At 39.9% G+C, this 22,023-nt stretch overlaps 2 protein-coding genes across 6 annotated transcripts in view; one reads left to right on the forward strand and one right to left on the reverse strand.

Annotated features, from left to right (window-relative positions):
* Positions 1-680: 680 nt before the first annotated feature.
* Positions 681-3,846, forward strand: Ube2g1 (ubiquitin-conjugating enzyme E2G 1). Its single transcript, XM_083080204.1, has 4 exons — positions 681-836; positions 2,684-3,063; positions 3,151-3,273; positions 3,381-3,846. The coding sequence occupies exons 1-3, from the start codon at positions 791-793 to the stop codon at positions 3,229-3,231; spliced, it is 507 nt and encodes a 168-aa protein (XP_082936330.1). The 5' UTR covers positions 681-790; the 3' UTR covers positions 3,232-3,273; positions 3,381-3,846.
* Positions 3,847-6,455: 2,609 nt separating this feature from the next.
* The window catches only part of Cut (homeobox protein, cut), a 138,606-nt gene continuing 123,038 nt past the window's right edge, over positions 6,456-22,023 (reverse strand). For 2 of the 5 annotated variants that reach the window (XM_083080181.1, XM_083080182.1), the window contains exons 6-9: positions 13,687-14,035; positions 12,604-13,270; positions 12,214-12,487; positions 6,456-11,892 (exon numbers count right to left, since the gene is read on the reverse strand). In XM_083080181.1, the coding sequence (XP_082936307.1) occupies positions 10,205-11,892; positions 12,214-12,487; positions 12,604-13,270; positions 13,687-14,035 (2,978 nt within the window). In that variant the 3' untranslated portion in view covers positions 6,456-10,204. The remainder of the gene's footprint in view (positions 11,893-12,213; positions 12,488-12,603; positions 13,271-13,686; positions 14,036-22,023) is intronic. The other 3 variants (XM_083080183.1, XM_083080185.1, XM_083080184.1) reach the window with 3 other exon arrangements.

The raw sequence follows: 22,023 nt of genomic DNA on the forward strand, positions 1-22,023 counted from the left end.
TAATTCTAACGTGAAATTATTTAAATTTTCATTACCATAATTTGGCTTTGCTAATTTATTAATATTTCTTGTATATTTTTTATAATTTTAATTATATATTAAAAGAGTCATAAAAATTATAATATAATTTGCTGTTATATATTTTTCATATCCCGTGTGTACCTTTCTTAAAATGATATTTCATAATTGTCTTTATTAAAGAAGTATAATTATAAATAACTTTTATTTACGTCACGAGTCTGAATAAAATAATATGTAATTCCATTTGATTTTAAAATAGACAATACAAGATAAAATAGACAATAGAGTTAATACACGTTATCCAATTCTTATGTCATTTCTTTAGCTTGAATCATCATTCTTATTGATATGATATACATATATGAAATTTATATTTATACACCTCTCACAATCTAAGGATTCACTTCCGCAAATACTTGTTATCAAACATAAAATGTTTTTAACGTGATAATTATAATCTTACTTATCTTCTTTATTGACACACTGTATACCTTCGTTATCTCACCATTATTTATTGCCAATACAACAGCGACTTGTTTTATCTACAGTCGCAAATTACCCATTCCATGGAAAGCTTCGTTCGGTTGCCATAGAGCGCATCGGTGCTAGCGCGGTGTATCAGACCGGCGCAGAGCTCGAGACGGAAGAACATATGTTTAACCAAGCGACGCATGCGCAGTCACCGCTTCCGCGACGTACCTAGCCATCTTTCCAGTCAAGCAAAAGTGATTGTTTTCAGTCTTAGTCTTATTTAACTGAACTTTTATTAATGTCAGAGCCACAGTCCGCGCTGCTATTACGAAAACAATTAGCAGGTACAATGTGAGCGCGGTATGAGTGTTAAAGTGCGTTTTAAACCGGACGCGGAATCGCGACCGAACGGAGGAATCCCGTGGTCGTGTGACTCCGCGCTCTCGAAGGACTCGTCGCCGTCGTGCCTCGGCGAGGCTCGACGTCGCCCCTCGACCTCGATCCCGCCCCCGTCCTCGTCGGGGGAATCGTCGGGGAGTCCGCGGACGACCCTGGTCGCACCGTAACGTCGTCCTCGCCGGCTCGCCGCGGCCGTGCGCACAGATACGGGGCGTGAAAATCAATACGGCTCTTTCGCGGAGAGCCTGTGTGTGCTGCGCCCGTGAATAACGTTAACCTAAGCGGCGGCGGCGGCGGCGGCGGCGGCGTAACTCGTCGCTCTCTCTCGTCCTCGTCCTCGTCGTCGGCGGCGGCGACGCGCCGCGACCTCGAGCTACGACTTTGACCTGCCTCTCTCTCTCTCTCTCCCCCCCTCTCCCCCCGTGTCCGCGGTCGCCGACCGCAGGCCGGTTCCACGCGGGGCGACGACGACGACGACGTCGACGTCGACGTCGAGGACGAAGGCCGTCTCGTACCCGAAAATAATTGCAAGCCTTGTTATTTATAGCGTACGCGCGTCACTCGCTATCGCCGCGCACGTTTATCCTCGGGAAGGAGGACAGAGAGAGATATCGAGCGTGGAAGAGAAAAAGAGAAAATGGGAGAAAAAACGGGAGACAGTGCATACACATGTATACATACTCAGACACACACTCAGACGTATATCTTGTACAGATACACGGAGAGCCGAGATGCGAGAACGAGCGAGAGCGAATGAGAGAGAGAGTTGGCGAGAGTGTGAAAGATAAAGAGGGAGAGAGAGAGCAAAAGCGCGCCGTGCAACGACCATCGAAGGTCAGCCGCCTTCGGGCCAAATGCTCCCCTGTTCCAGTCGAGATCGACGCCACGAAAAATGCCTCGTCGGAGTTCGCTTCTCTTCTTTGTGCGAGAGTGGAGTCGCGCCGCGTGCGCGAGAGAAAGCGAGAGAACGTCGTGTCGCGTCAGTAACCTCGTGTCTCGTCTCCTTCGCGCTGACTCACCGCGCGGCTCTTATGCGGCGGCTATTTCGCACGGGGCCGAGCCCTAACCTGTACCAGTACCTACCTGTACGCGGCGCGTCTCGGGGATGGGAGCGCGCGCCGCCGCTGACCGATTGACGTGTCGCGTCGTACTTGACACGAGCGCACACACGTGTACCATACATGTTATTATTGTTGCGTGCTCTCGAATGATGCTCTTTTACATATTGTTGATAGAAAACATAACCTCGCCACTGTGCATGTTTTTCCCCGGACACAGTGTGACACAATTGAATCGTTTCATCCTTGTTTACACTCGGTAAACAACAAGAACGAAATGACCCGTGTGTTACACTGTCAATTGTGTCTTGCTGAAAAACGCTTTGGGCTCGTTGTCCAGAAATTTCACAATGATCTTGATTTATCTTTGGACTAAAATGTAGGGAGCATTTTTGGAGTTAATTCTAATTTTTATAACAATATCATGCTTATTCCGTTATTATATTTTCACTGTAATATATATATACATTTTTTTAGTTTTTTATTACAATTTGAAGATTTTAATTGTATTAATTAAATAAATTCAATTTCTCGCTTCTTTTTATTATTTTAAAGCAATAGAGAATTTACAATTTTCACTTGTTATATCATATGTGAAATAAAATGTTTATTTATTGCAATATATATTTTTGCATTTTCTCTTGTTACTCCAGATAATATAACATGTTGACAACCATAGATCTGAAAGATAATCGCATCACTTCTCTCATATGTTTTTACTTTCTATTTTGCAGAATTAAATAAAAACCCAGTAGAAGGGTTTTCTGCAGGCCTCATAGATGACAATGACATATATCGGTGGGAAGTACTCATTATTGGACCTCCGGATACATTATACGAAGGTGGTTTCTTCAAAGCACATTTACAGTTTCCAAAAGAATATCCACTTAGGCCACCACGAATGAAATTTATCACCGAAATATGGCATCCAAACATTGATAAAAATGGAGATGTGTGTATATCGATATTGCATGAACCTGGTGATGACAAATGGGGATACGAGAAAGCATCCGAGCGGTGGTTACCGGTTCACACAGTCGAAACTATTCTGATAAGTGTTATTAGCATGCTCGCAGATCCTAACGATGAGAGCCCTGCTAATGTGGATGCCGCCGTAAGTTATATGTTTGAGTAAATAAAAAATATTGTATCGCATCTTTTTTTCTTTTCCTTCATAACGGTTATTTGTCTCTTATTGCAGAAAGAGTGGAGGGAAAGTTATACGGAATTTAAAAGAAAGGTGGCGAGGTGCGTGAGAAAAAGCCAAGAAGAGTGTTTGTAGGGGATGAACAAATATACAAATGGAAAGACTTATTTAATTCTGGTAAGTTCTATGAAAACAGTCGTTAATATTACTATTACATTATTTATGATTGTACGTAATATTAGCAATATTGTTTTCATTGTTTATATGTATAAATGTTAATATAGGAAAGCCGTAAGCACTGTATGAAAGAAACCGATGCTCAGCATAAAGCTAACGGACAGCAGTGCCACTAAAAGCGGAATAAGCCTGACCTATCCTTATGCAGAGAGAAGAAGACAGAGTGTGTGTGAACACGAGAGTAGAACTCACGCTGCTCTATCATGTTTATTAAACCACCGCCACCAACATACGATCCAGATCCATCGAGACGGAAAACATAACAGAAATACACACGCAATTCATCTTTTACATAATAAACAGCTAAAGAAAATTAATTTACACATATACATAAAGAAAAAAATCATCTCTGTATAATTACTACCTTAATATTAATAGTTCTTATAAACTCTTAACTCCCCCCTGCCCCTCCTATGCTCAAGAATTACCCCGAGCCCCTTTGAACCGAACCTTGTAATTTAAAATAATATGTTTACGTTTATCTCAATAATAATTCCTTAGTGTCGTTTCGTATTTTCTTACTTTCGTAAATATATACATATATAAATAAATTTTTATAAAATCAAGGAAAAAGACGGGACACATACAGCAATCGTGTAATAAGTCAATCACACTGAGAATGGACTGCATACGAATTAATTGATACACTGCGGTGAGAATAATGCCGTACTTACGAGCGGCAATGTAAAAATATATGTTAAATTTTAATCGAACCGTAAGTTGCCAAAATAATTTTAATTCAAGTGATAATAATGATAATATTCTTATTAATGTATCTCAATAATTACAGCTAGTGCTCGTGACATAACGTACGTGTTATAAGGTACTCGCTCTTTAACTGTCATTCGTGTGCACGATAACGGTGCTTTCTTTGCAAAATAAACTTGCGGTTCTTTTTTTCTTTTAATCACTTATGTGATAATTATTTAAATTAAAATTTAAGTTAAAATTCAGACAATTCATCTGATTATACATTATTTCATATTGTCAATTAAATCTTAAGACATTGAAACAGCGTCTATGTTACATTACACCTACTCTTTTTCTCATCCATTTCGTTGTATTATTTATCACGTCTTTCTATCGGAATAACAAGCAGATATCAGACATGTGTACATTTTCATAGCATCATGTTTTATTTTTATCTCATTCTCATATCATATATATATTTATTTAAAAACTTATATAATTAAATATATAGAAATATTTATGTGTGAAGTAATGAAAAAGAATTTCTTTTGCAGTTTTCGGACAGAAATCAGTAAGTGTATGTTTTTGTGATAATACGAATGATAATAATATAGTATCTTATTGTTTGTCATATTTTGTATATGTACTTGATATTTATATTCATTTTTCTTTAGTGTTTATATTTTTATATTTAACATTTTATAAAGAATGAAATAACAAATTTTGCAAGAAAATGTTTATGCACATCATATTAGAGAAAATATTTAGAAAAAGCATCATAGAGGTGATAAAAAGACTATGTAACGTAATTATTGACTTATCGTAATTATTTTTCGAATTACCACTTATAAAGTATATTTTTAAATAGGTTTATAAATTGGAAAATGCAAAAAAATTTATAAACATTCACATATACGATTAATAGTAATATCAATAATTCAAAAACTAATAAAATACATAATTCTTTTTTACATTCTAAAGGCAAAATATATTATCAATATTTATATACATCAAATATACTGAATAGGAAGATTATATAAAATAATTTTATCATGAATATGCATAAAACTTATATTTGCAATTGAAGGTAACAATTGCAAATTAATAATATAATAAAAATACGCGTTGTGTGGAACTGTCCGTTGCTTTATTCTTCTCCAAGATGCCGCTCCAATAAACATTGTAATAAAAAAGAAAAAATTTTCTTAATAATTTAATACATTTTAAGGTTTATTTTTACTTATTTGTAACTATATAAAATATCTTATTTGTAGCTATATAAAATATCAGCTGTATGAAACGTCATGTTTAATTATTTATTTATTTATTTGTGACTATATAAAATAATGTTATGTTTATTTAATATGTTAATTATTTTTTTATTTGTATGATAATAATGTTATAATTTAAATATTGTATATATATAGTATATATATACACATATATACTATCTAATGTGTATACAAAAAATTAAGTTATTTTCTTTTTTAAATATGCATGTTACATGCAAGAACGAATAGAAAGAAAAGAATATTTGTTTTAATTAATCAAGGGGCTTTTAGATATTTTAGCGAAACGCTTATATATAATCGAGACATGTCCGCCATTTATAAAATAAAAGCAAGATCAATGCGGAAAGAGGGAAAAGATGGGTTATTATAATAATTAGCAGCATAATGTATATATTTTTAATACAGATTTTTTAATTTAGAAATTCTTGAAAGGAGACATTGATATGAATAATATAATTATATGTATATACAATGAAGATAATCTTCCATTTATCTCGTGGTTGAATTGTATTATTGTATGTTTAAGAGAGAACTAATATGAATTTTAAACCGATAAGAATGCAAGATTTATTTATTAAAACAAAATAACGAGAGAATAATCAGTGTAACAATACTTAAGTGTTCGAGACATCGAGTGCTCTTTGCATTATCACGTATATTTTGACAAGTTCTTTTAATGTATTGCATATCCTTAATATTGAATTACAAATATATATAATTTGAAAAGAAAGAGATACTTGAGCCATGTCGCTTCGTTCCTTAATAAATCGTGTCATTTGAATGATTTTTGTATTTGCCAATCGTAAAACGTAGCGTGACTATTAAACATGCATACATAAAATTAATCAAAAAGATAATAGCCAAAGTTTGAAATGCGGCGAGAGAAATGTTTCAAAGTTGGAAAATAAAAAGAGAAGGGAAAAAAGTATAAGCACGTGCTCTCAATGTCTCCGAGGCGGTAATGTAACTGTGTTATCGATATTTTTTTGTAATAAATCGTTCTACTTTTTTAAAATTCTCATGGAAGATATGGATATACACTATAATTTATACTTGTGTAGAACGCGCGCGCAGTGTGCGTAAAGGAGATATTAAAGATCCTTAAATTAGATCGTCAATAAATCTCTCATATATCTTCAATACTTTGTATACCTTATTTATTTCTTTTTTATCTTCGTATAATAATCATAAACGTACAATTTAAAACAATAGTGCTCGTGTGTTTATGCAATGTACAGGATACTCTTTAAGCTATAATACAGTTCGAAAAAATGAAATACAAATCAATAGACTATTACTTTAGGTAAACCTTGTTTTTTGTTTAATACATTATTTTCACTACTGGATGACAGTGTCCTTCGTATGTGTGGTTCGTTTACTCTTCCCTTTTGATCGTGTGCCCGCGCTTGTGCATTTTCGGGTTGCACGCGCGCGTTTCTCCTTCATGCGTCTCCTGGGGGGCCTCAACAGCTTTTGAATATGTCTATCTACAATTATCTTTTGTTGTAAAATATTCATTATTAGGTTTACGATATGATTTCTCTCCTTCCCGCCGTCGTCGATAACGCTAACGCATTCGCACGCAGTTACGCACTTGTATATTCGTTACGTTATATTACATGTCCGTCGTACACACATCCTAGACGGTCGTCGATCTTAGTCCTCGACATAAAAGCTGTACCGCGTTTAAATAATTAAAGCTATTGGTTATCTATCGGCTATCTATCGGGTATCTACAAAGAATCTATATGCGTTACGCTTGTTCGCGACGAAAATGAAGAAAAGGGAAACAATCATAATCGTGTATACATATAATTAATCGTAAAATGTCGATCCATCGAATGATTAAACGCTTTGGCCGCGATTACGGCTAAAATCGGATCACCTCGCATTAATATCGTATCTACAATAGATCCTGAAGAACGAGAGACTCGATTGGGCCTCCGTTATCGACGAGGATCGACCATCTACTTGATTGCCGCGTCGAAAAATCGAAAGAATGAATATTGGATTAAAGAGAAGAATGCTCGATCGTGAAATATAATTACCATGAAATAATTTAGTTTAGTTCGAAGATTTGAGATCGCACGTTTGTTCTCCGTCTTTCTGCTCGCTTTATCTACTAATCTATTCGCATCTGGAGCTTTTTCTATCGCAGTCGCATCGATATATCATTCGATATATGAACGATCGACGAAATCCTCGCCCGAAGTAATCTCGTCTAACATGATTGTTTATCGTCGATCGTCAGACTACGTTCTGTGAGACTCGAATCACCCGTGGACAGGCGGAATCAGCGTCAATTAAATTACGAGACGTAATCGCACGAGCATAGCGATATATATATATGTACACACTCGATACTCCGGTCGACTTTCGTCGTGACAATTCATGAAAAATTTAAGAAAGAATGAAAGGTTCGGGGAGTCGGAGGAAAAAAAAATCAATCGACCACTGATCTCTCTCTCGTTTAACAATGCCCTTCTACAGCGATCGTACTCTTACCAACTCCTTGCGTCTCTGCCTCGTACAATATCTCATTCGCGTTTGTTTCCATTTTTTTATTTTTATAACTGCGGACTAGAATTTTTTAAATTGAAGATTAAAATTTATTTTGATAAATATACTAGAGTTTGATTCGTAATAATTCGAGGACTTGTCTCTCTCTCTCTCTCTTTCTCTCTCTCTCTCTCTTACGAAATTCATCATGCATACACGCGTTTATCCATTCGTACGTTCTTTCGCTCTTAACGCTGAATCGCCTCGAAATGTCTCCTGCGCATTTCTCCTTTCTTCTTCTAGGCATCGATAATTTACGGCAAATTCTCGTAATTATGTGTTCCTTCCTTTACGCCGTTCGTAATAGCCCGAACGCTGCATTTTCACGAATCGCAACGAGCAGTTAATGAAATACGCGATTTAATTCTCTTACCTCATCATTTCGTAGCTGATTACGCGAGTTCGTTCTCAAAATGCGCGATGCTGACTGCGACAGGTGAAAATTCAACGTGCAGTCAACGTGCAGTATCGCTGTTAGTCTGCGTGGATATATTCGTACACTATTAGATAGTTAAGTGTGATAAGTAAATATACAAGATCGTGTGTATACGTGTGTATGTGTGTATGTAGTTCTTTGTGTTTCCTCGTAATATTTCGCGAAGTTCCTTCCCTTCTTTCCTTTGTACAGATATTTACACATATGCAAAGAAATCGCAGAATTATATTAGACTCGCGCAATCTCTCGGCCTCGTTCAATGAAGTCGACGTGCCTGTTCGTCTCTCACGTTCGCTTGCACGTCCTCTTTTTCTCTATATCATCGCAATATAAGCTCTATCACATTGGCTTTACAAGCCACATTGTTGTTGCGACAATGATTCTCTAATAAAATAATAATGACATTATTAATATGACAATAATAATAATAATAATAATAATAGCAATGTGACAACATAAGCGCCTAATAATACAATATTTAATAATAATAATAATAATAATAATAATAATAATAATATAATAATAATAATAATCAGAATAATAATCAGAATAATCAGAATAATATTAAATAAAAATTATCAAAGATATTCATAACCAATTGTTCTAGCGCAGCTAATAGTTTCCAACAAATAGAAAAAGGAAGTTTAAATAATCATTTCGTGAAACGAGTAAATTTACTTCTTTTTGGTATTTTATACATTCTGCATGCCGTTCAACATATTAACATAATAATAATCGATGACAATATTTTTTGGACAACTGAGAATATTTCATAATGATAATTATATAATAATAATAATATTAATATTATTAATAATTCGTAATTATAATAGCAATGATAATAATATAACATTGGTAACGGTCTTAAGTGATCATTCTCCTCGCAATTTTATAAATAGGCGAATAAGAGCAAGAAGTAGGGAAAAAGAGAAGGAGAAAAGGGAAATGTAAAATTTTTTGAATCGAAAATGATAAAAAAGTACGTAACTGGAGCAAGTGAAAGAGAGAGAGAGAGAGAGAGAGAGAGAGAGAGAGAGAGAGAAAGATAGGAGTATATAACATTAACAGCTTAATCACTATGGGGGATAGGGAGGCGAGTATAAACAATAACATGAATCACAATTATGCAATAATTATTAATCGGCCGTTTTCCGCGCGCAATTTTTCGTTAAAAATTAATAATAATTCGATCTAACAATTAGTTACTGGGAGATTGCACTGTGTGGCGAACCCGAACTACCTTCGTTTTCCGTGCATCATCTAGTCCATTAATCTCCTCATCTCCGGAATGATATGATATCATATCATCCATCTTTGAAGGGAGGTGTTACATCCGAAAGCGAAAGCGGCCGGGGTTCTCTCGAATTTCGAGCGAATTGCAACGAGAGCCCGTCGTCATCCCACAACCGGCTCCGTTGTATTTCACAGTCTTTGTAAACGATACGATTTCGCATCGATGCGCACCGACACTGATCTCGTACCACTTGCCGCGTAGAAAACGTCACAATGTGAGGTCCTTTTGATTGAGCTCCGTTCAGTTTTGATCCTTTCGTTCTTTTAGTGCTTCTTCTAAATCGACCAAGATGTCTCCTCGTTTCTGTTCGGTGACACCCTCCAAGACTGTCCTAGACTTTCGCGGTTCGCCTCTCTATGATAATGCCCTCATGGTAGGCAGGACTCGTACACGATCGAGTCCTATAACTGGTTTCCTCGTTTAACTTAACTAGACCGATGGATATCGTGAACTCGCGGAACGTCTTTTCTTATAAAGCGTCGTTTTGGCATATCTCAACAATATGACCCTGAAGACATGTCGGAAACCTCATTCGATCTCCATCCTTCGAGAACACTGAGTTCGCGGATAATCCAATGAAATTTCATATTTCAAACTGTTTTAGTAATCCCACGTTTCCTCGGGTTCGTGCTTTACCACGTCCTTCGGACTTTCTTCCGTGGACTGTTGCGTTTGTTGCGCCGACGGCGGTCTAAGTGACGTTGTTGGACTATTCTGACCGGATTTTGGACTGGGCAGTGGACTGTCCCGATCGGCTCCATTGTTACCGGATACGGAGGAGACGTCGCTCTGAACATCCTCTTCATATCGGTCCTGCACCGGGGTTGGCTCGACTCTTATAGTCTCTTCAGTCTCCCTTTTTACACCGTAATCATCCGTTTGCATCACGCAAACGCCGTTGATGATGACTTCGTCACCTGTTCTCGTTGGTTCTTGCCACTCTGGATTAACCCATTGCGGTGCCGCAGGTTTCCTTCTATTGGACCTGACCGTCGTGGGCGCCGTCGGTGTTTCAGTAGGCTCTCTCTTTATACTACCGGCCGAACCCTCCGAGTCCTCGCTACCGAGATTACTCATTGCGTCTTCGACATCTTCATCTTCAAATTCCTGATTCGGTTCTCTCTTCAGGGCATTCATCGAGAGATCAAGGCCGGAACATTGTTCTTTCAACGCGTTACCCACCAGAGCCGCCAAGTTGGGATTAAAGTACGGAGAATAAGGTAAAGGTACATTTCCTAAACCCAGTCTCTCCTTTTGAATCTCCAGTAATCTTTGGTTCAATAGCAATCTGAATTGAACGGGATCGAATGGTTGGCCGGGTTCTCGCGGCGATTGTGGCTCTGGCTGGCCGTGCGGTGTCTGTTGCTTCAGTCTCATTCGATGATTGTGAAACCAATTCGTTATCGTCCTTGAAGACAGAGCGAGTTCACCGGCAAGGAATTCGATGGTGGCCACATTAGGATACGGATCCAGGGCGAAGGCGAGTCTCAGAGCCTCCTTCTGTTCCTCCGAGAAGAGAACGCGCTGCTTTTTGCCGGTAGTGGGTCCCGGTCCAGGCGATGCCGCGTGATAAAACTCGGCAGTATCGTTGCTCGAAGTATCAGAACTATTGTCGTGACCTGGACCGCTGCTGCGTCGTCTCTTGTTTGCCTCCCGTCGTTCGTTTTTCAACGCCTGGAGTCGATCGACATTGTGCGCGTCAGACAGCCAAAGTTGCATTCTGATGAAAGGCTCCCGACCTTTTATGCTAAGCATATGCCATGGTTTCGGTTTGCTTAGTAGCTCGCTAACAGAGCCTTGCGACAGACCGAGAACTGCTTCGCCAAAGATCTTTTGGCCGATATTGTTCGCCAATAAAGCTTCTTTGATCTTCGTAGTAATCGTTTGTGTATCGAGATCCTGCGTAAGAGCGGCCATCTCATATACGCTTGGTGAAATATGCGGATGAAGACTGCGAAGAGGCGATGGTGCCATCTGATGATGCGGCGAATGCAATGACATTTGTTGCTGCTGCTGCTGTTGCTTCTTTTGTAGTTCTTGCATGCTGAGCTGGGTATGAGGATGATGGGGTCCAGGCGGGGTCAACATCATCGGTGGCGGCGGCTGCGGATGTTGCGGATGCTGAGGACTTTGCTGAGGTGGGCCGAGCTGTATCTGATTCTCCTGTTGATGTTGCGCCGCCGCTGCTTGCGCAGCTGCTTGAGCGGCCGCCTGCGCCTTCGCTGCATTTTGTAGTTGTTCTTGCACGAGTTTTGTCGGTGGCATAGGTTTCATAGGTGTTCCACACGCTATAACAATGAAAAATTCGATCAAGAACATTCAGCAGAGAAATATAACTAAAATTTCATAGTTCGAAAGCTCATTTTCTACGGACGTCAGAATGCAATTTTTTTTTCATTCATTTCTGTTGAAGGCCATACAATGCTCAAGTAATTCTACAATAAAATAAAGAAGTTGCATATACAGTTGTAAAAATGCCATGCTTGTTTGAGATTGTTTTTTCATCATAACCAAATACGCATCATCGTGACGTCGTGACGTGCTTGACAGACATACAACAGAGCTCCCAAACTATGTTGATAATAAAATAACAAAACATCTATATTGACCTGAGTTAAACTTACGAGGCAGGCCGCCGTAGCCGCCGGTCCTCATCAGCTTCTCCGGAGCGATTTTGTACTGGCTTGCGACTAACTTGTGTACTGCGTTGTCGTCCTCGAGAAACATCTTCATTCGAATGAAGGGTTCGCGACCTTTTTGAGTCAGCATATGCCATGGTTTGGGACGCGCGAGGAGGTCCGACACTGATCCCTGAGACAGACCCAACACCGATTCGCCGAATAACCGCTGCGAAATCGAATATTGAGACAGCTGTTCTTTCACCTGGACATTATATATGAATATGAAAAATTAGATAAGTAGGCGAATAACAAATTGTACAAACAAATCGATAATGATAAGATCGATAATAATATATTCAAGAAGATATGACAACTTACCCTTTTCACGATATCTTCGGTGTTTAGATTATTGTACATGTCGAACTGCTGCTGCGTAATCGGAGGAAGCACAGCTTTTAAAGGCCTTTGGTTGGCCGAATGATGGGTTGGTGTGGACGGTTGACTTATCAGACTATTTGTAATGGAAGCCATCCTCTGCAAGGGGCTGGCTGCCGCCGCACTGGCGAACTCTTCATTAGGTGTCATCGCAGGTGGAAGTATGGAATTGCCCAAGGGAGAACTCGCGCTGGAACCGCCGGGTGTTGATTGAGGACCCGTCGGTTCCTGCTTCGGCCTCACCAAGGAAAAAGCGCTACCGGCATGTCTCATCGCCTCTTCCATTTTTTCTTTCTCCTCTTCCGACACACCATTTATCATTTTATTGCGCGGATCCATTTTGCCTAAACTCAAATCTTGAACAGCGCCACCGCCGCCGCCATTCGCAGCTAAGTGATGTTGTTGAAGAGCTTGCTGTTGAAGCGCCAACAAGCCTGGAAGACCAGGTAATCCTGGCATTCCAGCCATCGAAGGATTCTGACCTGGTGCAGCGTTCAATTTTTGAAGCTCCCGATGATAAGCGTCCAATGCCAATCGAATGTCTTCCTGAGTGCGCTCGATACCTTGAAGACCGCTTTGAGTACCACTGAAAAAATGTGGAAAGATCGCACTACGGTCAATCGAGGTCATGTGCTGTCCTCAATAATAATCAATCGCGATAACGCGTCATACGTATATTATACAGAATATTGTGTCATCCCAAGTCTTTAAATTATACGTTTCACATAAAAAGATCTTTCTTAAGTTATAATCGAGATGTATATCTACGTCATGTTCAAGCTCATCGATCATTTTTAGTTAATACGAGAAAAGAATGCATTACTCAAATAAAGTTCTCTCGTTACGTCTCGAAACGATGGTTTGCTCTTGACATTTCGACTTGCCATAATGTATTCGAGCAAAGATATTAATGCTTTAATTCAATCGTCATGTGTCATTGTTGTTTAATCTTCATCGATAGAAATTATGTTCGTATAAGCTATGATAGTTCAAATTTTAACACGCAGATCCATGTCATGATCTTACCTAGAAAACTCTCGCGGACGAAGGTCTTCTACTCTCCTACCCATCAATTTAGCCAGCTCTTCCTGGTAAATTCTCACCACCTTTTCCTGGGGAATGTCATCGTTTTCATACTTCTTCAGTCTCCTGTTTTGGCTGTCCAGTCTGTCTTTGTTAAACGGACTCGGGCAACCGATCCTACTCGGGCTCTTGCTATCAGCGTCGTTCGATACCTCATGCTCGCTCCTCATTTGCATATGGCTCGACTCCGAGAGAATATGCGCCAACCTTTCGTCACTCATTTCCGGCGGACCACTATCCTGTGGTCCACGTGCGAATGCTGGCATTCCTTGCTCCTTGCCTGAAACATACTCTACGGGTGAGGCACAACTTGTGGTGTATTCTTACTCAGTTTGTGTTGTGGTCTTAAAAATATACATACTTATATATATATATATATATAATATAATAAAAAAATAAGTTTATATACAAACAAAAAATATACAAATAATTTTCGATATTTGATGCTATTCGCAATAAAATAAGAATTGCTATTTTTACACTTTTTTTGAAAATTGTCGTTATTTTATCTTATCAATATTATTATTTATCTAGCAATATATGACGATATATGTATACGATTATAGGATTTATTACGCGTATATTAATCCGATACGTATTGTTGCAAAATCGTAAATTGATCTTGCGAATCATATTTATTTTCCGGGGAAGGATGTTTACTCGGAGATGAGCTAGCCAACGTGGTAGCGAGTCATATTTGGAAGATGATTTGATGTTCGTGAGCAATTAATAACGCGCTCAATCGATAACTGCGTGCTGAACCCGAAGGCAAAGTATACTCGACGACGATAATTAAAATATCCTCTTCTAGACCCTCTCCCTTGCGGTCTTCCCCCTGCACATCGGCAGGAGTGTAGTCCTCCTACGTGTTTCTCGTCTAATTGACCAATCAGCTGCGAGATTCAGACGAACGAACCATCGATCATGTCTTTGATTGCTCTCGCGAGCATCGCACGCGAGAGAAAGCGATTTGACATGCGGCGAAGAATCGCGCGCGTCCATATCGCGGATTTCACAGAAGGAATAATCTTTGGGCGTTTCAAGATCTGATGACTCTTATTTGTACGCGCGGAATCTTCACTCGGTATATTTCCACGATTGTAAAATGACTCTTGCCAGACACGATTCGTTGATCAAGTTAATACGTAGCTATGTTTTGTATCATTATTTTACGTCGTTCGTCGTGTAGATGTGATTACTGTTAATACCATAAGCAATCGCAGCATCCGCGCGCGCGCGCGCGCGCGCGGACACCTCTCGGATTAAATAAAAGAATAATATCTGTTTTTTATTCCATATTTTATTACCGTTACATCCTCTGAAAAAAAGTCTAACTCGCGATGACCCAAGCGAGTCACGCCATCTTATTATCTTATTATCAGAGTTTTTACGCTGATAAATAATTATAGCAAGCGATATGTATGTCGAGAAAAAAATCGACAGATCCGCATAAATCGATAGATCAGAGGCAGTCGAGTGAAATCGGGAATAAGAAGAAACGATGACGCGTATCCGCGATCGCGCATTGTGTGTCGCAATGTTTGAATCTTTGCCAGCAAACTCGCGCGATTATGCTGCCCTGCTGTCTTGGTCTATAGATATATAGAAGCAACAAAGTTCTTTCGTAAAATTATACAAATTCTGAATCTGCTCCCGATCAACTATATTATTAATAAAATATTTATAAGACCAGAAGCTCTAGATATCACGATTATACCACCCCGATATGGTATAATTTTTTTGCTTGGCAAATGTAATAATTGAAAATTTATCAGAACGGCTGTGCTTGTGAATAGCAAAAAAATCTATCACATCTCATATAAATATCCATTCTTATAATTATCTTAAAATTACCGGCAATTTTTATCGCCAAATTCGAAGAAGTAGACACGTAACGATTACACATTACGTGGAATGGTATTTGTGGATATACCGAGATAAAAGAAATAAGGTCATCATTACGTTTTTTCTGGGAATAGGCCATTTGCGGTCCGATTAACGAAATCGGCGCATTATCACTATCGAACGGAATGTATCCTTTGAATTCCGGTAACAATGGCGATATTTTAAGCCAGGAATTGCGTTACGCGAGTTTGATTAAATCCCCAAAGGTATTAAAGCGAAGGAATTTTTTTTCGATTACGATTCACCCATGCTCGTTGCAGCGTCTAATTCTTGTCAATCGCCGTTATTACTGAAAACGTTAATTCTGATACGTCTAGCGCTTCATGATCTTCCAAAGTACCGTTATCGTGCAAATCAAACGACAGCGTAATATAATTTCTGTTGGAAATTGACGATGAGAGATGAGTCCCTTGCGTCACTAACATCTTCTTTTCCGCGGATACTTTGCGCGGCATTTCACGTGGGAAACCTCATGCGCATCATATATATAGAGAATCGCGCGTTGGTTGATTATATGTTCCGACATTCTCCCGCACAACTTTCTCATAGGAAAACTAGAATAAAAGTAGTCGTGTACAACAAATATTATCGGACGAATGCAATCGCGAGTGATACCTTATAGGGCGTGCAACATACGATGATGCGAGCGCAATTATTTGCTCATCATATATATCTATAGATAACAGACAACTCTCTCTCATCAACTCGTACAATGAACGGTTGCGAATTCGCAATGTTTCTCTCAATTAAAAGAAACATTTTTTCCGTAGATTTGCCCAATCGCTACTCATCAACTTGTGTGTGTGTGTATTATTTTTTTTAGACGCTCGTCGCTTTACGAGCGCGAATATATAACGTGCATCGCACGGTGGAAATGAATTTAACGGCGAAATTTAAATTTAGGAGCATTTCATCAAGCTTGAAAGGATGTTACGTTACGACAGGAAAGACGCAGAAAATCACGTTATTCTGAAAAAAAAAGAGAAAGCACGATTACACATTGTATATTCACGATACCGAGGTGATAAGAGATTTTCATCTCATCGCTATTTCGATCGCTCACACACATCGTCAAGTCGATCTCCCACGGTCTGAAAAGTCTCTCGACGGCGGGATAAGTCGCTTGGAAAATGGCCCAGTCGTTTACGCAACACGTCGCGGCACGTCGCGCATTGTGTTGCGAGCTTTGCGCACTAAATCCATACTTTTCTCAGCGATTGCGCGCCGACACCGGCCCCGACGTCTCACCTCCGCGGATGGCGAAACGTCACGGTCGACGTGCGTCCCGATCGCGTCGCGGCATCAAAGACCGGTTACGGGGAATCGACGACGAAAAGGAGAGAACAATCGCGGTAACACAATGGACGACGACGGCGACGACGACGACAACGACGAGAGAAGGAAACGCTCGCGATACCCGTGCGTGTCTCGCCGGAAAGGAAACCATAGTCCCGGTGGTACACGGCCGGCAATTATATTCGCGCCGTAAAATTGTCTCGACGCATGCACGTGCACGCGACGCGAACCGCGCACACGGGCGCGCACACGGCGCGGATATGAGGGAGAGAAACGCCGACAATGGGCCCGATTGCAAAATCTGGAACGATTTCGTGGGAGCCCGGGTGACTTAAGAAATTCACCCATTCGATTGTGCGATTCGCGGGAGCGAGTCTACGCAAGCTACGCGTCGCGACTCGCGATCGCACACGGTCTGTGGAAAGTGCGCGTGGAAATCAATCTACGACAATCGCGCAAACTGTTTTTTTTTTTTGTAAAATTGGCACGTTAACTCGAGGAAAGTTGAGAGTTGCGAATATTCTATTACGTCATATTTAAGAGAGTAACTTTATTCAAATAAATTCAGTAATTTCATTATATCTTTCAAGACAATACTCGTTAAAAAAGCGATTGATATTTTGCAGATGAGTCGTTCTCGAACGCGTTCATCGTGATGATATTATTTCAAAGATAAGCAAGATAAATATATACCTATTTGTTCGCATCCTTCTGTAGGCATTTAAATTATCTCGCGTGTATTTAATTGTACCGTTAGATGCCTGATAAAACATTGATCAAACAACTATTAAATCATCTACTTGGAACATACAAAATTCGTAAAATCGAAAATATATAACGCCGAAGAATATGACTGACAACCGACACTTTCTTCTTCAAATCCGGTTTGAAATACGAAGGGAATCTGAATGTGTTATCGGCGAGCGCGATCGTATCCACTCACCTGATTCTCATTAAGAACAAAAATTCATTTGCATTCGAAAATCCTGTTCGCGCGCGAGACGTCAAAGTGTGATAGGATACGAGAGAGGTGTGTCTGAAAATCTGATAAAATCGACCCGCAGGTGTCGAAGCGCTAACGCTAATAAACGAAACTTGTTCGCGCGGACACGCTCTTTGCATCTGCGTACAAAGAGTATTTTCCTTGCCTTCCTTTGCAGATGGAGGATATAACCTGTTTAATGACAATGAGATGCACAATGTTCATAGCAACAAGGTATCGTCATCAGTTTCCTCACCAGGATAATTAAAAAAGAATCGGGCACGCGCGTTCGTGGCAAAGGAACCGTTCTCTCGCAAATGGAAACCGAACCAATTCCCTGATCTCATTCAACGAGCGAGTTTTCAATCTAATACAATGCATTTCAAGTATTTGTAACGAGAAAATTAAAAATTTTTCTTGCAGCGTGATATAAAATCTATACATATAGTAATATAGAAACGTTAAGCACATAGCATTCTTATAGTCTTTCAAGTACGAATAAAAGTTTAATTTAAAATTATATGATTAAAAGTTGCTTGAAAACTTTTATCTATAATTTTACAGATCGATAAATATAATTTTCCCGTAGAAGTATTATATGTAAAGTATCTAAGTACAAGATTCTCAGCATAGACCGACAATCAGCTGATCTCTTTCAATGACCTCTGTAAATCTCATCAGTCACATTAGTTGCTATTTAATATTCTGCGTACATATCTACGAGTATATATAGAGTTGCCACGTGCGAAGACTGCCATGAGTTTTGAAATCGTTGTCGCGCTTCGATAGCGTTATCTCTCTTTCGGATCGGGTCAATGTACGCAGATGAGATACTTTTATAGCTCCGGTCGTTAAGCAAATGCTCCTCTTGATTCGATAATGCTTTCTATGCTTTGCTATGTTAGTCGTTCTTTTCAAACATCGCTAATCATAGGCGGAAATGACGAAAAATCTGGCCGGCATAATCACGCGCTCCACCATAAAATGCGATAATTATATCAGTTATAAAGCCATGTATAAATGTCCCGTCGCTCGCACGGAAATTGCAGTTATATGACTGCAAGTACGGCCCGTAACGTTTCACGCTGCGGTTGCAAATCATCGCGACCATGATTTTCGTCCATCGTGATGGTCGGTCGCGTCGCGTCGCGAAAAGTCCCCGGCGAGAATCCGGCAAGGATCGTGCTCGCGCTTCCCCTACCCTACAGGAAACAAGATTTAGCAATAAACTGACTTGGAGCTAGACCAACTATGTTTATTACGGTAATCTCGCTCGCTGTGCGTTGCTCTTGCTGCGCTTTCTTAGATCGATTGTGTGTGTGTTGCAGCGCTCCGCGAGCAATAATAAACCCGCCCGGACGTACCGCGTTGAATAGTGGGCCAAGATCCAGATATGTTTGTCGCGAGGGAGATTAGTAGTTTCCACGAATGCGCGCGATTTTTTCGCCTCCCTCTGAGCGACACTGACTGAGAGATATCTGTGTAATTTATATAGCTCGCTGTGATTTAGGCCACCGGAAAACTCGAGGACTCTGGCGACGTTAACTGCATCCAAATCATTTCACCCTGAACTACGCGCGAACAAATTCATTGTCAGTAATACTCGCATGTAAATTTTCGCGAAAAATATTATCGCGCTCGTAAATAAGTGCAATGTAAGAAAAATTAAGAAATATAGATTGTTACGTGGGTTGCGACCATTCTTGTTTAATACATACGATAATTATGCGTGCACGATTCACGACATATTAAAAAGGTAAAATTTCCTTCTCACGATGAAAAAATTGAAATGAAATCATCCCGACTCGAGATCATAGTCCACTATAATGTTGATAGTTTTTGGACGTACGAGTGATAAATATAAGGTGACCGTAAAGTCGATTCACAGATCACAATAAAGCTTTCAATGACAGGTTGCTATTGCGCCGCCTGTGCCTGTCTATATAACGCGATGAGTCGTTAGATCAGGTATTTAGCCCGACGCGCGCAAACTTATCTTAACCGACACCTCCGCCTCCAGAGCTAGGCGGCGCCTTTCAGGCTTTATAAAGCCACCGATTTTTGCCCATAAATCACGCCTGATTATAGAAGTTTCGGACATTACTCCAAGTATATTTATGCTATTGAACCGCGGCGGACTCTCGTTACGATCACAAAGAACCCACGGCCATGACTCATACGAACAAATGGCCGCGGTGATTAATCCGACGACTAAAGAACCCTCCGTATTGATGATGCTGCTATATTTTTAAAATTAGATAATAAACATCCAACCGATCGTAACTGTTTTCGAATCTAAAAGAGCTTGATTCATATCACCAGCAGCTGTAAATTATTTTATGCAATGGAGCACGATACGCTTCGCACAGTTGGCTCTAATAAACGTATTATACATAAATGCGCTCTTCAACCTCAATTTAGAAATGAAATAAAATTATCAAGTAGAGTATGCAGCGCGAGAGAGAGAGAGACTGCACAAAACGAATAATTAACAAAAAGACAACCGATATTTTTCTCGTTACGATCTCCCTCTCGGATCATTTACTCGACCAATTTTTGCATTAGCGTTTCTGCAATTCTGATTTACTGTCGCGCTCACACCACGCGGGATGATACACGCGTCCCTGTAATTTTACGGCTGACGCATCGAGAAATGTTGCGGCCCCTAAGTTTTTGTCACCGTGTCCTTCTCGCCATCCCATCGGGGGCCGCCCTATCCCTTCGTTCTTGTTGCTGTTCAGTCCCTCCCTCTCTCGCGTGCACTCTGTCCTATCCGCTGTAATGCCTCGTGATTGTTGTTACCAGAGATCCGACGGAAACCGACAATCCATTGATGCGGGACGCGTGTCGTGCTCCGGCACGAATTTTATATACACGTTTTTATTTCGTCACCGGACGTGAAGGGAAAATGATGGCATTGAATGAACACATCCTGCGCGCGATTGATATTAATATTTACAAAAAAGCGGAAGGGACCGTCGCATTTTGCGAGTTTGTAATACACATCGCCGCCGCGTAGAACGCGTAGTGAATGAAATGCGCGAAAAGAAGAATTTTTATCACGATATTATGTACTTTCATAACTTTATTACGGAACGGAATAAAGCGTATATTTTTCTAATCGCCATGAACGTCACAAGAATGTCCGTAATGATAGCAAAATAAAACGCCGCTCACTCGGTATAATTCAGCAAGCCTGTGGCAATCAGAAAAGTGTAAATTGCCTCCTACGATAAGTATAGACCGGCACGTTTATTTCTATGTTGGATTTCTCCGTTGGATCTTATCTTCCTTTCTTCTCCCGTTCCTCCCCTCTCTATACACCATGGAGCCCTTTATACATCTCACCCCTACTCAGTACTCATCCAGGGCTTCCTATTCCCAGAAGCTATTAGTCTAAACAATATGGCTGCCAAACGCAGCATACAATCGATAGCGGGCAAGGTATGCCAACGAGCTGCGTAATTTAATTAAGACTATAGCTATTCAAATCTAGATACAGCGCGTATGCGTTTTTGCATCGGATATTAAATACAATACGGATGTTTGGTAACAGCATGATATAACGAGATGTAACGAGGTATTTTTTAGCTCACTATTATATATAAATAAACCTATTATATAGCGAATAAATCTTATTTGTAAATAATTGCATTTTAACTCTACAATTTCGTAGATTATTATCTCGCTGCAATTGACTTTGGTCGATGACTTGCAGGATTTATCGATCCGATCTTTTTAATTTAATTATAGCGAAAGCTCACGATGTGTCACCAACGCATATTTAGTTCCCTAATCGCACTTAATGAGTGCGGTGCAGAGGGATGCAATTCTCTTGAGCGATTCCTTTCCCGCGGTGCAGTTAGAGGGAACGGAAGTACCACCGGGCCCCGCGTTAGACAGCCGAGAAATTAGTTGACAGCTCGTGGTTAGTGATTCGGCGAGATGGATTATTGGCAGTGCGAGGCAGAAGATTTTCGAAAGTCAGATCAATCGACAGGTCGTCGACGGCGAAGGCAGGAACGATTGAAACTATTAAAATTACGTTTTCATGACGGACGATTCGTTGTGGAAATCGTTGCTTGCTGTTGATATCT

The sequence above is a fragment of the Camponotus vicinus genome, unplaced genomic scaffold (genome assembly GCF_025532165.1).
Source record: "Camponotus vicinus isolate PSW18456_S1 unplaced genomic scaffold, iyCamVici1.0 SCAF_10, whole genome shotgun sequence".
NCBI lineage: Eukaryota > Metazoa > Arthropoda > Insecta > Hymenoptera > Formicidae > Camponotus > Camponotus vicinus.

What these genes read in the sequence shown, in the direction of transcription:
- Ube2g1 (XM_083080204.1), top strand. Translation starts at nt 791, where the DNA reads ATGTCAGAGCCACAGTCCGCGCTGCTATTACGAAAACAATTAGCAG. An exon ending in ATTACGAAAACAATTAGCAG is followed by an intron (nt 837 to 2,683) that starts GTACAATGTGAG and finishes TCTATTTTGCAG; the next exon opens with AATTAAATAAAAACCCAGTA. An exon ending in CTGCTAATGTGGATGCCGCC is followed by an intron (nt 3,064 to 3,150) that starts GTAAGTTATATG and finishes CTCTTATTGCAG; the next exon opens with AAAGAGTGGAGGGAAAGTTA.